This window comes from Carassius carassius, chromosome 36 (genome assembly GCF_963082965.1).
Source record: "Carassius carassius chromosome 36, fCarCar2.1, whole genome shotgun sequence".
In the NCBI taxonomy this organism is placed as follows: Eukaryota; Metazoa; Chordata; class Actinopteri; order Cypriniformes; family Cyprinidae; genus Carassius; species Carassius carassius.
Genome location: NC_081790.1, coordinates 27,450,062 through 27,471,558, shown reverse-complemented (window position 1 = coordinate 27,471,558; position 21,497 = coordinate 27,450,062). Strand labels below are relative to the sequence as shown.

Genomic DNA, 21,497 nt, shown 5'->3' with positions numbered 1-21,497 from the left:
TTCCATGTTCAGTTTTCAAATTCTTAGAATTGTTTTCCCATATTTCTCCAAGCCCTGTTGAATATTTTTTTTGTCAGTCATTCATGAAGGGAATGTTTTGTTTTTATATCCTGCATGCCAGTTTCCTGAATCTGCCGAAATGTGCCAAGTGCTTACCAAACAGTCTCCAAATACAGAAGAACTCTGCTGGGGATCGTTTTACATTTATACCTTTATTTCATGTTCTGTGCACACACTGATGGAGGAATAGTGAAGCTTTAATCAGCTTAATTGCTTCTCGTGGGCAATGAAGTAGTGGTATACAAAACACGAGCAACAGTTGACATCTGGGAAATGTTCTCATGGGATCTGTCAGCATCAGGAAAGCTTCATGGAGTACGGAGCATTTGATTTGAAAGTAGGTGTGTTTTGTCACAGATCTTCACTGTGTATTTGGGAATTTGCCTTCATTACCCATTGTCTTACCATAGGTACTGATCCCATGGATGCTTAAAGAATGCCCTGCGGGTGCTTATATACAAATGCGTTTTGTTCCCAAAATCGGTCACTAATCTTGAAAAATCGAAGTGTTGAATCAGACTTGTCATTATTAATGATATTAACCTTCAGTCATTTATGGAGGGCCATTCCAATATTGACAATCAACCACAGACATGAAAGATCACATCAGATCTGGCAACCAAAAAGCTGAATCTTGTATTGCGATATGAATAATTTATGATAATATTTTATATCGCAATAGTTATTGTTGTAAATTTAAATGTTAATAAATATATTTGTAGTAAGAATAATTATAATAAATGTAATGTGTATAATAGGAATAGTAGTAATATTAATAATAATAAATTAATGATTACTCACAAGTATTTCATTTTTTAGTTTTAAATTGAATTTCTTCAACAGTCAATCCAGGAATATATTCCAGAAAAATTTATAAAATATGCTGTCACAATTTTTCCCATATCATACAATATTGATATTTAAAATATGAATTCATCATTAATGCTTTCCACATGTTGGTTAGAACTTATGAAGGTAAACATGACTAATGGTGTCTAATGAAATGAATTATCAATCGTATAAAGGAAATACGATTGAAAACAGAACAGAACCGTATACATTAATAATAATAATAATAATAATAAACAAAAACTTGATTGTAGTAATAGTCTTTCAGTTTTACTTTACATTTTAGCGTGTTTTTGAAGGTATTGTTTCTAAAATAAAATGGTGTAAAGCTGGTAAAATGACTCCGAGCAGCTCTGGAGATGAAGTGTCACGTGTGTGTCAGTCGGAACTGCACCATTCATACACACACAGAACATGTGAACTTATTACCTGCAAGCTCTGACTGGCTTCGGTCGTGTGTGATAGGATGTTAGATTAATCCATACAGTTATTGAGTAAAAATGTCCAGAGCTTATTATCATTATCCACATTTTTTATCTTGATCTTGATATGACATTGTTTATCGGTCAGCGCTAATTCAGGCTATTTATAGAACGTGCTTGGCAGCCGACTCAGAGATGCATGCAGGCTACCTGACTTACAAACCCTACTTCCTCCTTCCTTCTCTCACTGTTGATCCTTCTTTGGTGATGGGTTTTCTCTTTTTGAGACGTCATCACCTCGTCTTTTGTGTCTGCGAATCTAGATCAACTCACTAGTCAGCTTCACTAGGTTGTTGGACAACTAGTCATTCTTACCATAATCATAAATACTTGTTCATTGCAATTTGTCTTTTTATTGTATCAGGCTGTTAGATTTATTCCTTGTTTTTTTTTTTTTTTTTTTCATTGAATGTTGATAATGGTTTCACATTGTACCCATGGTATGGCTGTGTCCCAAACCTTGTGCCTTCATGTCGTCTTCACAGTGCCCTTAAAGACAGTCGCTTTCCCCCCATGACGAGGGACGAGCTGCCGCGCCTCTTCTGCTCAGTGTCTCTGCTCACAAACTTCGAGGATGTTGGTGATTATCTAGACTGGGAGGTAAGAGCGCAGAAGATGTTACCACCTTATATCCACAAGATTAAACAAACTCTCTGTACACTTAAGTTTTTTTTTTTTTGCTGTACACATTTTAGTTATAAAAGCCACTTAACACTAAATCACTGTTCCCTGAAGAGGTAAATAAGTGTCTGTTCACTGAATTATTTGCATGAGTTTTTAGGCGTTGTCAGTTTAAACATGAGAAGTCTGAACCACTAATCTGACCAGGCCACTAGAAAAAATATTTAGTGTTAACCCTAACATGGAATTTCACAGGGCTGGGTGATTTTTTCAATATTATCGATTCATTTGAATTTAATGTTTTGTTATTATTTTATTTTTTGTAAAGCAAGGAATCGTGTTTTTGAAAAGAACTATTACCAAACAGTAGAATTAGACACGTTAATGATAACAGTCAATAGGGAAAGAATGATCCAAACTCATGATGGTGCACGAGAGGTCAAACGCTTCCATCAGGCACAGTTTTACATGGAAAAACAAGAAAAACTATGGAAAGCAGCACAGTGGAATAATAATAATAATAAAACAATAACTACAACTGTATGTCTGATATTTCATGTTTGCATGATGGTAACGGGCTGCTGTTACTTTTATATAAAACATTTAATAATAGTCTATTTAAATAATATTGTAATTGCATTAAGTTGACTAGATAAATGTAAAAAAAAAACAAATAAAAAAACCCAAATTGAAATCAAGAATCTTTCAAATGTTCTGAAAAGTAAATAAATGGAGATGATTGCTTTTTTGCCATATCACCCAGCCCAAGAGTTTCAGGCCTTATACCAATAACGGATAGTTTTTATTTAATTTTTTTAATCAATAAAAAGTACTATTTAATTAAACAAAGGCTGCTTAGTTGAACAATTGACACTTACAAATGTTATGCTGATTTAATGAGTCATAAATGAAAATATAACTGCAAGCAGCAATGATGGGCACAGGCATGGATTTAGGAAAACAATGCACAGTGGGCACATGCATTTAACCCTCTGGTAGTCTTTGGTTGTTGGTGATGAAAAAACATACAATGCTCAAAAAAATTAAAGGAACACTTTTTAATCAGAGTAAATTAGCAACAGGTGCACTAGATGGGCAACAGTTAGACGGCCCCCAAAACAGGAATGGTTTTACAGAAGGAGGCCACCGACATTGATGAGGCATATACATGAAGGGATGCACGGACCTCTACAGGCTAGACAATGGCACCGTGACTGCCATTAGGTATTGGGATGAAATCCTTGGACCCATTTTCTGACCCTACTCTGGTGCAGTGGGTTCCTCCTGGTGCATGACGATGCCCGCCTCATGTGGGGAGAGCATGCACGCAGTTCCTGGAGGATGAAGGAATTGATACCATTGAATGGCCTCCACGCTCACCTGACCTAAATACAATAAAACACTTCTGGGACATTGTTTCAGTCCGTAATGTTGCACCTCAGACTATCCAGGAGCTCAGTGATGCCCTGGTCCAGATCTGGGAGGAAATACCCCAGGACACCATCTGTTGTCTCAATAGAGACGTTCCTGTGGCTCAGTGGTAGAGCATTGCGTTAGCAGTGCAAAAGGCCGTGGGTTCAATTCCCAGGGAGCACACCTACTGATAAAAAAAAATGTGTAGCCTGAATGCATTGTAAGTCACTTTGGATAAAAGTGTCTGCTAAATGCATAAATGTAAATGTAGAGATGTTGTCAGTCAGGCATGCATATAAGCATGTGGGGGCCAAACTACTGAGTACCATTTTGAGTTGCTGCAGTGAAATGACTAGCCTGCTGCATAATTATTTCATTTTGATTTTCGGGGTGTCTTTGAACTCAGCCTCTTTGTAGGTTGACCATTTTAATTTCCATCAAACGATGCGGAGTCCTTTCATTCCTAACACATTAACCAGTCCCTATCAGTATAGATATACAGCATGATGTTTTTTTCCCAATGAGATCTGATGTGTTTTCAAAGTGTTCTTTTAATTTTTTTGAGCAGTGTCATTTTGTGTACATTTTTCTAATAATCCGACTGCATGATGCTTCATGATTTTAGTCACACTTGGGAAAAGGCTAATTGATCTTAAAAAGCCATACCTGTATTCTCATCAATCTAACATAACCCCAATAGGAAATGAAAAGAAATGTATAAACATATGTTTAAACATAAGCAAATCAGGAAAGCAAGTGTTCAGCACAGAGTGTAATGCAGCTCAGTCTGGAGCTCAAAAGAACTTCAGAGGTGAGACTCTCTGAAGTGACAGTTTTAGTTTATTCTGACTCTATCAAGATCTGCACACAAGCACAGCCCTCAGCCTACAAGTCGAAAAATGGCATACTCTCTTTCAAATGAAGCACCAGCTCACAGACTTGGTCTGGCTTTATACTGTGAAAGCTTGATGATTCAGGCCGTGCAAACATACACATAGGCACATACTGTCCTTGGTGACCTACAACAGTGCAGACAGAAATGAGCCCGGGGTGAGGAGTGACGATGATGTATTGTGTGTGTGTGTGTCTTTTTTTTTTTTTTTGTAGTGTTTGCAGTGTTTTTCCTTCCTGTTAGCTGACTGAGACTCTTATGCTGAGTGCTGTGCTGTACTTGGCCTGCAGGCATTTAACAGCCACATCCAGATAATAGACAGTCCCACCTTAGGGTCACACTTGAGTTCAGTAAAACTAATCTGGCTTACGCTGCGTCTTCCTCCTTAAAATAGTTTGATAGGATGCGTGTCATTCAGATAGCAGTCACTAATCCTCTTGCCACATCTATTCTGCATTCTTTTCCTGTCTGTTCACACAACCAACCAGTCATCTTCAGATCATGGAGATCAGATAGCAGGTCTTCACATTATGTAGTTCTGCTGATATTCTATGTGTATTCATCCCTTTTGTCAGCAGTGACCCAGTTCAGAGTTAGACTGTGTTTACACAGTAAACCGGAAGTGTATCTCTGCTTTAGGAACCTTTATCTAGTGGTTCGTCACTGCAAGCATCACTATTGCTCATACCTAGGGTTAGGGATTTAAACAGTCTGATTTCTTTAAGTGATGAAACAGACGAAAAATTAAATCGAAATGCCTGTCTGCTTATTCTTGCACAATAGAATTATTTTAACTTTTCATTGATCTGATTATGTCATCATGTAAAAGCATTTACCTGATTCACATATCCAGATTAATCCAATATTCCAGTTTCGATCGGAATAAGACAGCAGCTTTATATTTTTAGGACAATGTTATATATACATACACACACGTCTATTAGTGTTGTCAAAGGTACCAACTGCGGTACCATTTGGTACTGAAAATGTAAAAACATCCATTTCCTGCTAAGATAACTGAAGCATTGATCATTGAAACCAATCACAGGTGTTCTTTTGAGCATGTGAAACACAGTGACCAATCAGCGCGGTTTAAGAATCTGCTCAACAGTGCTTAAATCTTAGTGGGATTTATAATTTCAGAACCAAATGGTTTTGCGGCCAGTGCATAAGACAACACTAGTGTCTGTATGCATGTATAATAATTTGGACGTATATACTGAATGAAGACTCTGGTAGATGTAAACATCTGTTACAATGGTAGACACTGTAAACAGACTGTGTTGGCACACCTATAAATATGGGACTATTGATATAAACTACTTGTGTTTTCTATGTAAAATAGGCAGAATAATTGCAAGAAGAAAAGAAAAAGTGGAGATAAGGTTAGAAAGCATGAAGCTTGTGGTTTCAGAATGCCAGTTTGAAGCCTGAAGCAGGACACAACCCATAGCTACATATAGAGATCGTACCTCTTGGATCTTTTAATTGAGTACCTCTGCCATACATCAAAAGTAAGGGTACAAAGCTTCCATCACAAATAACTATTAAAGACTAATAAATTGTCCAGGTGAGAGCTGTCTTTTCTAAACTTTTTTTTTTTTTTAACACAATCTATATGCAAATGGGTCATTCTGCTTTGATTCCTGGTTCCTGATTGTGCCTCCTCTGGGCTTTTAAAGTCTGTCCAGAGTAGAGCTTAAGGTGAGATCATGGCCCGAGGGAAAGATTACGAAGGAGAGGGTTGGTGCTGCTGCTCATTTCTCATTTTTTCGTATACAATTACTAGCTAATATCAACATTTAATATATTTAAAACCATTTTCTGCTAAAAACAGACAATGAGTGTTTGAAATGACTTGCATTCTGATCAGCTTGGGAGATATTTATGCAGTGCTAAATGTTATGTATGCTAACCATTGCCATACTAGAGATGCACCGATTGCAATTTTCTTGGCCGAATCAGATTTTAATCTTTTTTGTAAGTGTGACCTGGGGATACCGATTTTTTATTTTTTCAATGCAAAATTTAATTATTAAATATTACAATTCCCCCAATTTGGACAAAATTACAGATGATCTCTCAATTGAACAACTGTTGTATATGACAAAACAGGTGTTATTTCCTACTTTGTTTATAAATGATCATTTTCCTCCCTAACCTTATCAAATGTCATCTTTCACACCAAATCTTACATCGTTTCAATTAATTCAGTTAAAATAAGAAACTGGTACCATTAAGATGAAATCAGCTTAAAAAAAACTCCCATCTTTCCACTGCAGGAAACGCAGAAGCTGCATCTATGTAATTTACACCGACTCTTTGAATAAGCTGAGGTACCATAAATGCATTTAAACTGCAAAATTGCAAATGCATAAATAATTTTACAAGATCAATGTTATTATATTTAAAAAAGAAAATACATATAAGGTTGAAAAAATACAATACTTTTATACAGTGGTGGCCAGATTGATCAGAACACTAGTATATTCATCAGCTAAAAATTATTTCAAGTCAGTTATTTATTTCTGTAATTTGCTGTAGTGTGTCAGTAGAAAATATCAGTTTATATTTCCAAACATTCATTTAGCCATTTTTCAAGAAGTCTGACAACAGCCAATGCTCCAAAAAGCATTATTTTTGACAGCATCCTCATTTTACAGCATTTTTACACAAGAGTCTAAAACTTTAAACAGTACTCTAGCTTTGCAGGACGGTTTCTTGAAGCGTCTTTGAGACATTGCCACAGTTCTTCTGGATTGAGTCTGTATCAGTTTGTTTTCTTCATGTCACTCCAGACAGACTGGATGATGATCAGATCTCTCTGTGGAGCACTGGCTGTTTTCAGACAAAAATATCACTGGATTATTACAATTAATGGCAAAATTAATGTTTGGAAATGTAAACTGATATTTCCCTCTGACACACTACAGCAACCATGTTTTAGCTGGTAAAAATATTAATTATTTAATCATTTTGGCCACAATTGTATATGAAATCAAACCACCAGTAAGTGGTTTTAATAAGTCAGTCATTTAGTCATTCCTTCAACCTAATTGTTCAAATGGCTGATTCATTCAGAATCGAGGCATCTGACTGTCTTTATAAATCAATGACTCACTCGATTCATTCAGAAACAAAACTGCTGTATGTTGCTTGGAGACAGTGAAATTTGCTTGTTTCCTCAGTGAAATTAAGCGAAAACTGACAATATTGCTCACTGGTCACAAATGATGTCACTTAATTGTAACTTTTTTTTTTTAAATATTGACTTATGATTGTATAAAATCAGTGTCAAATTGCAATCTTTTTGATATTTGGGGAAACATCTTGGTTGTGTAAATCAAACATTATAAATAGATTTTTTTTTCTACCGCAGTATGCATCTATAACTTTGTGTGTACTATTACACTAATTTTTTTTGTTTTATTTCTCCCCAAATCTCTCTCTCTCTCAGGCTGCGCGAGCCTCATGGCACAACATAAATACTATTATCAGTCTCTGTTTATACTGAATGTAATAGAATCAGAATCATTCTTGCGCAAAAATTATTGGTTACCAAATTTCAGTGCTTCCTTAGTTATTATTGTTATTGGCATTTTCATAAGGTTTCTTGTCTAGTCGGGCAAGAAAAATTCTCTCTCACTTGCCCCTTTAAAAAAAAGTCTACTTGGCGTTAACAGAGCCCTTTGGTTCCCCGTGGTATACTTTGGCCCTACACGTATTACAAATTGCGAATTTTGTTTCTTCTTCACTCACAGTGAAGAACTTCCATCTCAACGATGTGTTTACATGCGGATGTGAGCATAGGTGTGATGTCAAAACAGACTGGAAAATCTGCTAATCCGGTCCCTGGCCGGTCGATCGGTGCATCTCTACATAACACAGTAAATACACATCACTATAAAAATACCTAAGCTTGCTTGAAGAAAAATATTAGATCATTATAATTGTTTATTTGGTTTCATATTTCATTTTTCAATGTCTGTGTCTTCCATGTGCCTCTGAAAGAGAGCGTGAGCGGAACTTATCGCAGTAAACATTAAATCTTCCCTCTCTCAACAAGCCATTCTCACAATTTTAATGTCATTATTAGCACCAATGTAACAGTTTGTCAATTACATGTAGGTCAGGTATGGAAAGGAATAAATATGATTATTCAAAATGTCTTTGTTTTCTAGGTGGGTGTTCATGGCATTAGGATAGAATTTTTTAATGAAAAAGGATCAAAGCGCACCGCCACCTACCTGCCAGAGGTTGCGAAGGAGCAAGGTGAGAATAAAATACACTTGCCTAATTTCTGTCCGTGATGTCTTCAGTTACACTGTAAAAGCAGAAATAAGATGCAGACCAAAAAGTAACAATCAGTATGAAAGAACATAATTGAATTTCTGTCTATATAGGATGGGACCACATTCAGACTATAGATTCCTTACTTCGAAAGGGAGGTTACAAAGCTCCCATCACAAATGACTTCAGGAAGACTATTAAATTGACCAGGTGAGACAATTGCCTTTTCTAAACTTATTTTTTAATTCTCAGGCTATTTATATGTAGATAACTATTTTAGTACTTGGGTCCAGTGCCACAAGACAATGTTGGGGAATTTTTTTTATTTTATTTTTTAATGAATGCATTACAATATTGTGTTACTTCCTTAGAAAATAACTAAATGCTTTACTTAGTTACTTCTTATGGAAAGTAATACACTATGATACCTTTGCATTGCTTTTTCTCATCTGGTCTGTGCTCGCTTGTTTTTAATATTGTTTTTAAATTAAATTTAATTTCAATTTCAAATTTACTTTGGGATAAAATTACACTTACAAGCAAAATATGATGGGACCCTCGCAACTGGCCCACCTTTAGGGGCATTCATAACCTAATGGATAGATAGTCGGACTTGTAATCCAAAGGTCGCAGGTGTGTGTTTACGGTGTGTGTGTGTGTGTGTGTGTGTTTGTTCACTACTCACTGCTGTGTGTGCACTTGGATGGGTTAAATGCAGAGCACAAATTCCAAGTATGAGACACCATACTTGGCCACACGTCACGTCCTTTCCCTTTACAGGTACAAGGCCTTGCACCAACTGTGAGCCAGTGGCATCGTTTTTCCTCACCTTCTCCCCTCCTTTCAAGCACCAGGTCAAGGATTGGCTACATCTCTCAACTGTACAATTGTTTGTGGTTACAGCTGGTCATCAGATGGGCACCCCCCTTCCTTGGTGTTTCACTGATTTAAGCCTGTGACACCTTGGGAGGGCTTGACAGCAGATCCAGTGTCCTGGATCTACACCTGCTGACCACCACCTAACTCTGTCCTTCAACAGGTTGGCGCTGCCACCGTACCTCCCGATGTATCCAAATCCAATGTGATTCTGTTTCTGCCTGTTCGGTGACCTTGCCTGCCCAATGGTTCTTCAGAGTGACTGCCCAGGAATCTGATCTCTGTTGTAAAATTCCCGGCCTTCCATCCATTTTGCTGGCTCCTGAGGGATAAGACCTTGATATATCTTGAGCTTGCGCTCATGGGCCGCCTCTATCCTTTCTTCCCAGGGTACTGTTCACTCACCAGCTTGGTGCCTCTAGACCACAGGACAATATCCGGTCAGAGGCTAGTGTGTGCGATCTGCTCTGGAAATTTGAGCTGCTTCTTCAGATCTGCCCTCATCTCCCAATCATTTGCTGAGGCCAGGACCCCTCTACTCCTCTGTCCTGCTGCAGTGTTCTCTCCTGTCCTGACGAACTACATAAAATGGTGCCTGTCAGGAAGTTGTTTAATCTTCTTCCTTGCCTGTTCCACACCATCTGCCAATTGAGACAGGATCTTATAATGAAGTCACCGGAATTTCCCATCTGTCAAACTTGACTGGCATGCTGATAGGAAATTTTCAAGGTTGGCTTGCTTTCCACATAATGTACCGCTGTGGCTCTTTGCCATCCCCCAAATATGGAGGTTTGATGAAGTAGACAGAACATCGTAGATTGAACACATCAAGAACTTTATCCGGCGTCCTTCCATGGTCCAAATATTCTGCCATGTCAGGGCCCTTTTTTATATGCCCTCCCATCTTGTCCAGCTGCCCTGTTTTTTCATGGGAACAGCCTTGATATGCTGAGTTTCCTACTCTGCCTTAAGTTATTTTATCATGCTGTGGCATTCCTTTGGGTCAGCTTTATTCCAGCATGTTCTGGTGTTCCAGCATGTTCAGTCAGAAATAGAAATAGAGCATTTTCCAGCATGTTCCATCATGTTCAGTCCAAGCCTGCCCTGAGCTACTGTCCCAATGATGTCGGCATGCTGCAGCCGATCCTCAGCCTCCATGTTCTGCTGGCTGACCTCTTATGACCTATCCTGACCACAATGCCTGACTTGCGTACTCTTTTTTTTTTCCTTGCTGTCTAAGAGCATCATAGCCTGGTGTGTCTTGGTTGCTTTATACTCCTCGAGCACTGATGTCACTGGCAGCTACAGCTTGCTGCCTGCACTTAACAGGCCAATGGAGCAGAAGCTTTTTGGGACACCCAGCCACCTCCTTAAATAGCTGCTAATCTTCCTCTCCAATCCCTCAATGGTAGATACAGGTACCTCAGAAATAAGCAGAAGCCAGAGTAGTCTTGGAAGTACCCTATGTTGGTAACCCCAGGCCTTGTATTTGCCAGGTAGGCCACTCTTCTCTAAGGATATTATCCAGGTGTCTTCTTGGATAATCATCTCCCTCACACTCTGCTTATCATTAAGGTCTGCCCTATACCAGTTCCCAGTGCTCTTCATTGGTCTTTCTAGGACCGCTGGGATTTTTGTCTTTTATCGTGAAGCGAAACTGGTCCTGAATGTGCCCTTTCGCCAATAGGATGAGTTCCACCAGATCCTCCAAAATCCATCTCCCTTCAGGGACTGATTTTGCCATAAGTCTGAGGTCATCCATAAATGCTTTTATAGGTAACTGCTGGATGCTATTGGCCAACACTGCACCCCGTCGCAACTTCTCTGCTGAATTAGTGACAATGCCCACCTCTAGCCTCTTCCATTCAGTGGTGAAATCTCCACAGCTGAAGCGTATGTAGAAGTTGTCATAGTAGCACTGCAAGAACTTCTGGAAACCCTCTGGGACATGGTAGGTTTTCAACGTCAAATCCAATTTATGGGGTATTGTCCCATACGCATTTGTTAAATCTATTCACAGAACTGCCAGGTCACCATGGTTATTCTTTGCATCTTCGATGGTTTTCGTGATTATGCTGGTGTGCTCAAGACAGCCCACTACCCCTGGAACTCCCCCCTTTTAGACGGGCGTATCCATGTACCTCCAAAATCCCAAGAAAAATCTTGCCCCTCGATGCTGAGGAGTGAGATGGTATGGAATTGCTTGATCCTTGTAAAATTTTCCTCCTTAAGGATGAAGCATCCCTCAGTGACCAGCCAACTATCTGCGAGGAAGTCCTTCTTCCATGCCACTCCTCAGTAGCTTCCAAAGTCTAGTTATGAGCCTTTCGCAATATTTATGCACCTTGTACAGAATGCCATTTGGTCCTGGTGCTGATTTTGCTTTGGGCTTCCTGAGAAAAGTGTTATTCTCTTTCCAACTCGGTTCCTCCGCTCTGAAGGGGATGGCCGGTTCTATTGATTTAATGAGTTACCTAAACTATAGGGAGCCCTTTTACATTGCTATAAGGCTACAAGTGACAGCAGGGCCCAAACTTAAATTCAACTACAAAAATCAACATTCAAATTTATTTGCAAAATTAACTTCTAAATTATACAATTTCTTTTTGTTGTTGAAAAATAAAATAATTTACACAGTGGCTGTCATAACTAGCCTGGTTAAAACCAGACCCTTTTCAGTTGAAACTGAGTTAGGGTCTGGCAAAGCCTATTAGACGTCTCGTTTCTAAAGGGGCGTCACCGACGGACCTCGTTCAAATGCCTCTGGGCGCAATTGGATAGACCTAAAACCAATCAGAGCGATGAAGGAGATGACGTATGCAGAGCCAATCCAGTCGGTAAGACAGCGATAACATCTTTTTTAGATATGAAGGCTTCAAGTGTTGTTCTTTGCTCGGGTTTTAACGCAAAGTTAAAGTTTAAATCACTTAAAATAGACGCGATAGCAGTTTCGAACGAATGTTCCTCTGCAGCATCCATCTTTGTAATGTACAAAATCTGCTTTACCGTCGCTGCGCTGTCGTCATCGTGTAAACGAGCTAGATAGTCCTCTTTGCCAGACTATTCTGTAGAGAGAATTGAAATTCGCCGGAAGTAGTCTGGGTTTTCCCAGGCTATGTCATAACTTGTTTCATTAAAGATTTATTTAAAGCTGCAGTCCATAACTTTTTTGGGTAAAAATGATCCAAAATCAATATTTGAGCAAGTACAAAACCAGCCAGTGTTCGAAACTATCGCATTACCTTAGCCCTTTTCACAGCGGTTAATTTATAATCATGTTTTCTAATTTGTGTGATATGGGTAGGTTTTCGCGTCGAGCATGGCATTCTTTACATCACGTCTGTAAACATTAAGAAGTTGTCCCGGCTACTAGGCTATTGCATGTGAGGATCCTGCAGGTGGTGGATCGTTTAATTATAGCCTATTCCCACTGCAGCTGGAATAATTAAATGGCGAGTTGTAATCAAGAAAGATTATATGAAACGAATGTGAATTAAGTTAAATGATATTCCAGTTTTAAATGTGCTTTTGATTACAGATAGCCTGGATTTACACAAGACGTCTATTTTAAAGACAACCAGTAAGAAGAGAGCATAGTTAGCTTAATGGATTAAAATAATTGAATATAAAAATTCAAATGATTTGACAATTAGAGATTAGACTACAGAAATTTTAATCTACATGCTAATATGCACTATACTCAGTCACACAATGCTGATGTTGGTAACATATTAATAATTTGAGAATAAAGTTTAACCCTTGTGCATTGTTCAAATTCACTACCCTTTCATTATGTTCGGGATGAAAACATCCACTCAATTAAACTGCTGTAAAAATGTGTCAGATTCATATTTTTTCTCAATTTTTTTTGCATAAATCTGTTAATCAACGTCAGTCCTGATCAAAACTACCAAATGTTTTTTAAAAATCCAAGATTTTAACTCTTTAATTGCCAAGTTCATAAATGATGTCACTGATTTGGGGGAAAAACACACAAAATGACTTATTTTCAATATAAAGTAATTGTGGCTGGATTTTTTTTTTACTTTTTATAACAGTCTTGGGCATGTCAAAGATTAGTAGCAACATTGGCTTTGATGCATTTTTAGTTTTTGTGCAGCATTAGATTTAAAAAATGTTCTCCCTAATTTGTTGTTGGTGGCTGTTTTTGCCCCATTGACTTCCATTATAACGACATTTTTTGATTGCAAAGCCATGACACCATATAATCATGCATTCTTGATTGATTGTGGTTTTCCCTTTTGGGAAGAGGTAAAATTTGTTATTTTTACAGTTGATCACTAGGTGTCAGAGCTCAGAACTACATGGAGTAAACAAAAGTGTATTTATGCACCTGCTGCCTTTTGATGGTGGTGATAAGTATAGACTAAACAAAAGCAAAGTACGTGGATTTAAACACTTGCATGCCATCGTGCTGGTCATCTAATGGTGAGAAGAGCAGCAAGCAACACGAGAAAGGGCTTGACTTGTACTGACTAGTTTTAGAAATGATTATGTAGCTTGACCCCTCCAGCGAGCTGCAGCTTATTTGAAGTTGGTATTGCATTTTGGTTCATAAAACATTGTTCATAAATTTGATGCAAAGTAGATTTTTTTACAGGATTTTAAGGTTTTAAACTGGCTGTACCATCAAGAAAAGACGAGCATTTCACAGATAGACCGTCCATACTTTTCACCATCAAAAGGCAGCAGGTGCATAAACACTTCTTTTTTTTATTGTTTACTCTATGTAGTTCTGAGAGCATGATGTGCATATTTGGATTTTTTCAGATACATCAAGGTAAGTGCACAAAGGTCTCTCTCAAACCCTCTCTCTCTCTCTCTCTCTCTCTCTCTCTCTCTCACACTCACACACACACACACACACACACACACACACACACACACACACACTATAATTTGCTGTTATACTCCATATAACTCCATATACAAGCCAGAAACTAAGCCTTTTATTGCACATGCCTATCTAAAGGGTTAATGGCCCACCTAGTGATCAACTGTAAAAATAACAAATTTTACCTCTTCCCAAAAGGTAAAACCACAAACAATCAAGAATGCATGATTATATGGTGTCATGACTTTGCAATCAAAAAATGTCGTTATAATGGTAGTCAATGGGGCAAAAACAGCCACCAACAACAAATGAGGGAGAAAAAATTCAAATCTAATGCTGCACAAAAACTAACAATGCATCAAAGCCAATTTTGTTATCTTTGACATGCCCAAGACTGTGATAAAAGGGAAAAAAAATCCAGTCCACAATCACTTTTTATATTGAAAATATGTCATTTTGTGTGTTTTTTTTTCCCAAATCAGTGACATCATTTATGAACTTGGTAATTAAAGAGTTACAATCTTGGATTTTTTTTAAACATTTGGTAGTTTTGATCAGGACTGAGGTTGATTAATAGATTTATGCAAAAAATATTTATCAGATACATTTTTACAGCAGTTTAATTTAGTGGATGTTTTCATCCACGAACATAACGAAAGGGTAGTGAATTTTTCCAGAGTGTACCATTGAGTTTTTGAAAAATTTCAAAGCATTTTCCCAAAATATGGGTCAAAATAAGATTCGTCACCAAAAATCATTCCATTAGCTCAAACACAGAGAAAGTTGTGGCCAAAATAAGACTCAACTTTACCCCCTAGTGGACGAAAACGTCCCCAACTACGCAAAAGGGTTAACAATAATAATTTGCAGGGTCTGATGTGATATTAGCTAATCGATCATTAGATTAAATCACCATTGGTACCGCAATTTATTTTAATGCTTTTTTCCTCTGTTGGTCAGAACAAAGCATGGCAGACTTGTAACTTATTTGTTCAGATTACAATATATGGTGAAATTCTTATTTGGGTATATTTTCCAAGACGTGGGCTAGAATCTGTGATTACTAAGTACAGTGAATATCTACACCGGTGCAGAGACTGACTGCTACACATTCACCTCAAAACAGATTCATCCGCACTGGATCACAACCCACGCATGGAATATAATTCCGCAAGGAACTGCAATTCCAGGTTTTTCCAAACATAGATGCCGACAAAGAGGCAAAACCTACAGACTACAGCTTTAAACATGCATTAAATAATTAAGACATCATTAACAGGCAAAATATAATATGTTTACAAGCTGATTTAATGATGTCTTTCCGCAATTAAAACATTGAGTGATTACATGAGATGTTCATTCATGTTTATTTTGCATTAAAACTAGTAGTAAAGATGAATGGATGATTGCACTCAGTGCTGCCATTAGAGCTGAGACTTCTGTTCAGCAATCTCTCACCACATCACAGGCACCCAAAACAGCATTTATTGTCTGAATTTCCTGAAAAATGTTTGATTTGTTTGGCACATGAACCTGTAGATCTGTACCAAACATTTTTGATGCAAATAAGTGTACCGTTACACCCCTAATAATAATGTAAATCTTCTGAAGACTTTGTGCGAGGCTTCTCCATATTTAAGTTGCTGTTGACTGATAATCCATCCACTCTGTCATAGCCCTTCAGCATATTCGATCACTCATGACATGCAAATGATTAATTAATGACACATTTAGTTTTTGAAGACACATTTACATTTAACTACTTTCATATAAAATTTATTGCAGCATATTGAAATTGGAACGATGCAATCGATTACACGTCTTTGTCAGTGCATCAGTTTTGAATCTTTACATGGAGTCTGTTCTGATGCTTACCCCCTTTTTTCACCGTTGATTTAGGTACCGTAGTGAAAAGATGACCATGAGCTACGCAGAATACATCGCCCACCGCCAGCATCATCACTACCAGAATGGCATCGGGCACCCTCTCCCTCCGTACAACCATTATTCCTGACAGCGAGCCGCATGACCAGCCACTGGACCTCTCGGCGGACATCTTTCCGGGAGAGCCCGCCCCCTCATGGTCTAGCTATCTGTACTACTGTACCATTTTATGATGATAGTTTCCGTTGCCATGTCCTCAGTCCGTTGGAGGCATGGCAGCGGGTGGCAAATAAGCATTAGGTGATTATAAAGCGAAAAAATACAATTCATTTATTTTGTCATTTTTATTCTTTATATTAATTTAGTTTTTGCAGCATATATATATATATATATATATAAATAAATATACCAACCCCTTTCCTTTTTAAGCAAATAAACAAGTTTTTTTTGTTGTTGTTATAACAAATTTCCTAAAATCAGGTTTCTCAGTCTGTGGATGGAAATAAGTCATATTAAATGATGGGCAAGTTTTGAAGATGCTTCTTATGTACGCTCAGCTTTAGTTACTTTTGTGGCAATTTTTCTTTTGTTTCATTTTAGTTTGACTTTATCATATAGGCAACCACAGGGTTTAAGGGATTCTCTTTCCTCTCTGTGCAATCATTTTCATTTGTGAGTGGTGATTTTTGCTTTCCTTTCTCGTTTTATCGTGAGCATTGTTGTGGGTTGTAGGGATGTGCAGTGTGGCATAGTCAAGTGTTGTTTTTGTTTTCCTCTAGTTCTCAGATTATTGAAACCACTATCTTAAATTAGTTTTTGGGTACCACAGAATATTTTTCCCTTAATGCAAAAGCCTGTTGCTACTAGCATTACCAGAGTTGATTTGAACTGAATTTACTTAGATGAACAGTTGGGCCCTTTTTTTGTGTAGTGTTTCTACACGTGTATTAATCCACGTCTCTTCTTTTCTTGATGTGTTGTGCTAGTGTCGTGTGTGAGGTTGAAACTATAGGTCTTTACTAAGGGTGTAATTGGATGAAGGCTTTTCTAGTCTGTTTTTGCTCACAACTGAAATTCGTCTCGCTCCTATTTTGTCACACAGAGAGGAAAACCTTTGTGAGAGACCAAGGTCAAATGACAGGGACAAGCTAAAAAAAAGCCATATTCTTTTTAATGCATGCTGTGGCAGGGTGGTTGCTCTAAATGGCTGTTTTTAATTAATTTCTCTCCTGGTCTGTTTACTTGGCACAGGAATCTTCACTCTTGTTTTTAATGATCTGGTCTTATGGATGAATATATTCAGTTCTGTCTTGCATGGCAGCAGTGTTTACACCTCCATAGAAACGCGTGAACTTTACAGTGGCTGTAATTGAGAAGATAACTTCTGGATCCTCGAGTCAAGCTGCTCTGGTGGCATCTGAACCCCTCCATAACTCGCAGTGAAGCTTGTCACACCAGGGAGTTTTTAAACTACGGTTGTAGGTGTTTTCATAGTTTACTCACAGACAATTAATTAAGCCCATTTTAAACTCTTGCTCTGAAAGGTGTCAGTGTTATTTTTTTCAAAGACCAGGATGTAGATGGAATATCACGTGTCATATTGTCTGTAGAAGCAGTGGGCTCGCTTTTGACCACTTCTGAAAGGAAAAACGATTTCTGTCTTTTATTTTCATATGCAAAATGTTAAGGGCTTTTGGGGTTCCATCCACAGTCGTTATCCAGTTCACTAAAACCTAAAAAAAATAACCTGATTTCAGTTGTTTGCCTTAAAATGGTTATGTAGACCAGCAAACATCGCTCTGAGTGCTCAACTACCTAAAGACTGATCATTTCACAATGTGAAGGTTTTGAGTGAATTATTATTTTTTCGCCTGTTAAGTCAAGTGTTTATTACATCCCAGCCGTTTTCAGTCTGTTTAATCTATATTCTAAACCCCACCTACCAGGAAGCAGGTCACAGTTATGAAAAGTGACACATTTGTTGTCTCTTGGTCCTAAACAACCGTTTAAATATCTTTTTTTGTTAACCTCAGTTTTAAGCCTGTTTTTTTTTTGTTTTAGTTGGACGTTCAGGGCGTCGTTTGTTGGTTCATTAAAACAGCACAAACTTAAATTTTTTTCTGCTGCAAAACCAACTCTCTGCATTTGAAATCGGATGTATTGACATTTGCAATACATTTTTTGCATGAATAGGAGGCCTCCTATTAAACATGGCATGCATGCTTGTTTCACTGCTATATAGATATGAGAAGAAAAAAAAGACTATATAAAATGGTGCTATCGGACCTCATGTCGGGGGTGGTCGCAGTAAATGTGACTGGTCATGCGGACTCATTGATCATATCAGACTTTATTATTATCCTCAATATATGCAGATCTGTTTTACAGGTGTTTTTTTTCCTACCAGTGTAACAAACTCTCCTGCAGGTTTGAAAGGACAAGTAGTGACAAGTCTAACCCCATCTTTCCCTCATGGCCTGGGGGATTCGGGCATATGCTTAACATCTCATCTGTTCTAGATGTGCACATTTACGCAATAACCTGGAGTCTCACACTTTGTTTCCATCGTTAAATGCTGTGGATGTTCATCTACATAGCCATTTTGAACGATGGCTGGCTTAACTAGCTGAACGCCGTCGCCTAAATATGGCCAAAACTACAGCGATAATGATGTGCTGAGTTTACTTTGCTAACAACATTCGTTCAAATGTCATCGGTTCATTCGACTGCGAGCGACACGTTGTGCTGAAAGACACGTTGTTGTTTTTTTTTTGGTTCTATCAGAAACGTCTGTACACTTTACATTTTGCAAAGTCGTTTTTTTTTTTTAAAGATTGCAAATGGATTGAAGTTTTTTCATGATTCATAGAGTGGTTTGAACATGCACTTTGAAGACATTTGCAATCCCAGGCACATTTGAACACTGTTGAAACTCTCAGTACCTGACCTGCATTTACATTGCTTAAAGATGAGTTCAAAAACCAGTTTCACGCTATGTCATCTCGTCTTGGAGTCATTTCTAACACCACAACTGGGATTAGTGTTTGGTATGTATAGCAAATGTTCATTTAGGCATAAATGTTGGGTTGTAACACTTGCAGACGAGCTTCGCGCTCGCTGTCGAACCCATCGTCGTTTGGCTCATGTTACCTTTGTGTGTTCAACCGAACCAAAGATGCCTCCAGCCATGTCCAAATGCTGCTCTACAGACCTGCCTTCCTGTCCTTCCAAAAACCTTCCCTGCAAGAGAAATGTCTTTGTTTCTGTTGTTTTTTTTTTATTTTCTTTTGTACAATTTCTAATGTTGTTTTAGGATTTTAGCTACCTAAGTTCACTGAATTGTCATTGTAGCTGTCTTTGAGACCTTGCACGGTGTCAATGAACGTAATACTAGGTTGCACTTTTTTATTTTATTTTGTTTTCATCATCGTTGTTGTTATTATTATATTTTTTGTAAAGGAAGAAAACCCCATAGCGTGCCTCTTAGATTTATGGGTTTCGTAATGTTTTTTTCCAAAGACCAGCAGTTATACTTTATACAAAAGATGAGTTCATTCTTATTTTTAAATGCCATTTAAAGAAAAGAAAAGAAATTATAATAATGCCTCGTTTCTTTATTCTGGACCCAGTAGCTACACTGGCATACAATCACACTGATAGATATGGGGAAAAAGTATAACTAATAATAATGATGATGATGATGATGATAAAAAAAAAATGTAAGAACTACAATAAATTTGTTTGAAAACTCTTTTTGTAAAAAAAAAAAAAATGTAAAAAAAAGTAAACACAATGACTGTTTTTGTATATCGAGTTAATTCTTTTCAAAAAAATATTTTGGACCTAGTTTCTAAATTATTTTAGTGGTTTTCAATGTTCTGGAACTTTGAGAAAATGCGCCCTTCGATGACTGACAGCTTGCGGTGTTGTCATTGCGGGCGTCGGGGTCACCTGGTGTAGCCCCGTAATACCCACCACTTTTTGTTTGTTTTTCAGTTTTGATTCTTTCAGAACTTTAAAGTAACGACCTGGCAAAAAAAAAAGAAAAAAAAAAAAAAGAAAAACAACTCCCATGTAGAACTAGATCCTGTACCCCACTGAATTGCTGTTAGTGTGATGAGACTTGAAATGGGCATTTATTATGAATATGGTAGTATGGCTCCAAAAAAACAAAAAAAGACAAAATGTACACAAAAAAATGTGTTGGGTGGGGGTGGGTGGGTTGGCAAACAGATGGGTTATATGTGGGTATGTGAGCTATGGCTGTGGCAATGATAATGTAGTTTTAAAACATTATTGTTATTACCTTTTAAATCATTTATCCAATAAAAATAAATTCTGAAAGAAGCATTTGGTGTCTTTTTATGCTTCACCAATGAACTTTTATTATTTTTTTTGTATAAAGACAATCATCATCAATGTCACATGTTGGAGAAGACCTTTAATATAGACCATAAAACATGTACAAAAATGACACCAAGACAGACAGGTTTCCCGTTCAGTCAAGTTACATTGAAATGAGAGTGATCCCATAATTCACTAGAATGCTTAAATTGGTATTTCTTACATGACTGTAACAGCCACAAAAGGATTCAGCAAATCTTAGTTTCTGGGCTTGACATGCGAACACTACACTAGAAGAAACTGAGCAGTTTCTGGGTCTGAACAAGAGATGCAGCCCTTGTGTAGCTGGTAACAGTTTATTTTTCCTTCATTTGACTACATATTGGAATTGTTTGTGTGTGTGGTTATTCACCCATTTCTAGATAATTGTGTTCAGCTTAGTATTAAGATTGTAAAAGAAAAAAAAAAGAGAAAATAACATTTTTAACTTCCCCCAATAAAAAACATCTAAAGAGTATCTCAGTTGAACAAAAAACAAAAAAATAACCTTTAAAATGGTCATTCTTCATCAGTGGAGTGTGTGTGTGTGTGTGTACTCGATCAAATAGCAAATGGAATCAAACGGACACTTTAAGCCAACAAAATATTTTGCAGATGTGACCACAGCTTATACCTTCAGCTAAAACTTTAGTTCTATTTACAGACGAAAGAAAGAGACTGCCATGGGCTGGAAACACTGGAGAATCTCCTAGACATACAGTACCACTACGTTTACACTTTCCACAACAGGTCTATGATATTAACAAAATGTAATTTTGTGAGTCTAGAGCAAGGAAATGCAGCATTTATAACCACACATCAGCTATTCAGCTAACGAGTAAAAGGAACTGGGTTGGCCCCGTTGAGTGTAACTAAAGAAGGCAACTTGAGA

General features: G+C 37.6%; 1 protein-coding gene across 1 annotated transcript in view; it reads left to right on the top strand.

Annotated features, from left to right (window-relative positions):
- The window catches only part of LOC132117505 (nuclear protein AMMECR1-like), a 31,775-nt gene extending 14,930 nt beyond the window's left edge, over positions 1-16,845 (top strand). Inside the window, exons 3-6 of the mRNA XM_059526833.1 lie at positions 1,877-1,991; positions 8,499-8,589; positions 8,721-8,817; positions 16,238-16,845. Of these exons, the coding sequence (XP_059382816.1) occupies positions 1,877-1,991; positions 8,499-8,589; positions 8,721-8,817; positions 16,238-16,352 (418 nt within the window). The 3' untranslated portion in view covers positions 16,353-16,845. The remainder of the gene's footprint in view (positions 1-1,876; positions 1,992-8,498; positions 8,590-8,720; positions 8,818-16,237) is intronic.
- Positions 16,846-21,497: the final 4,652 nt, after the last annotated feature.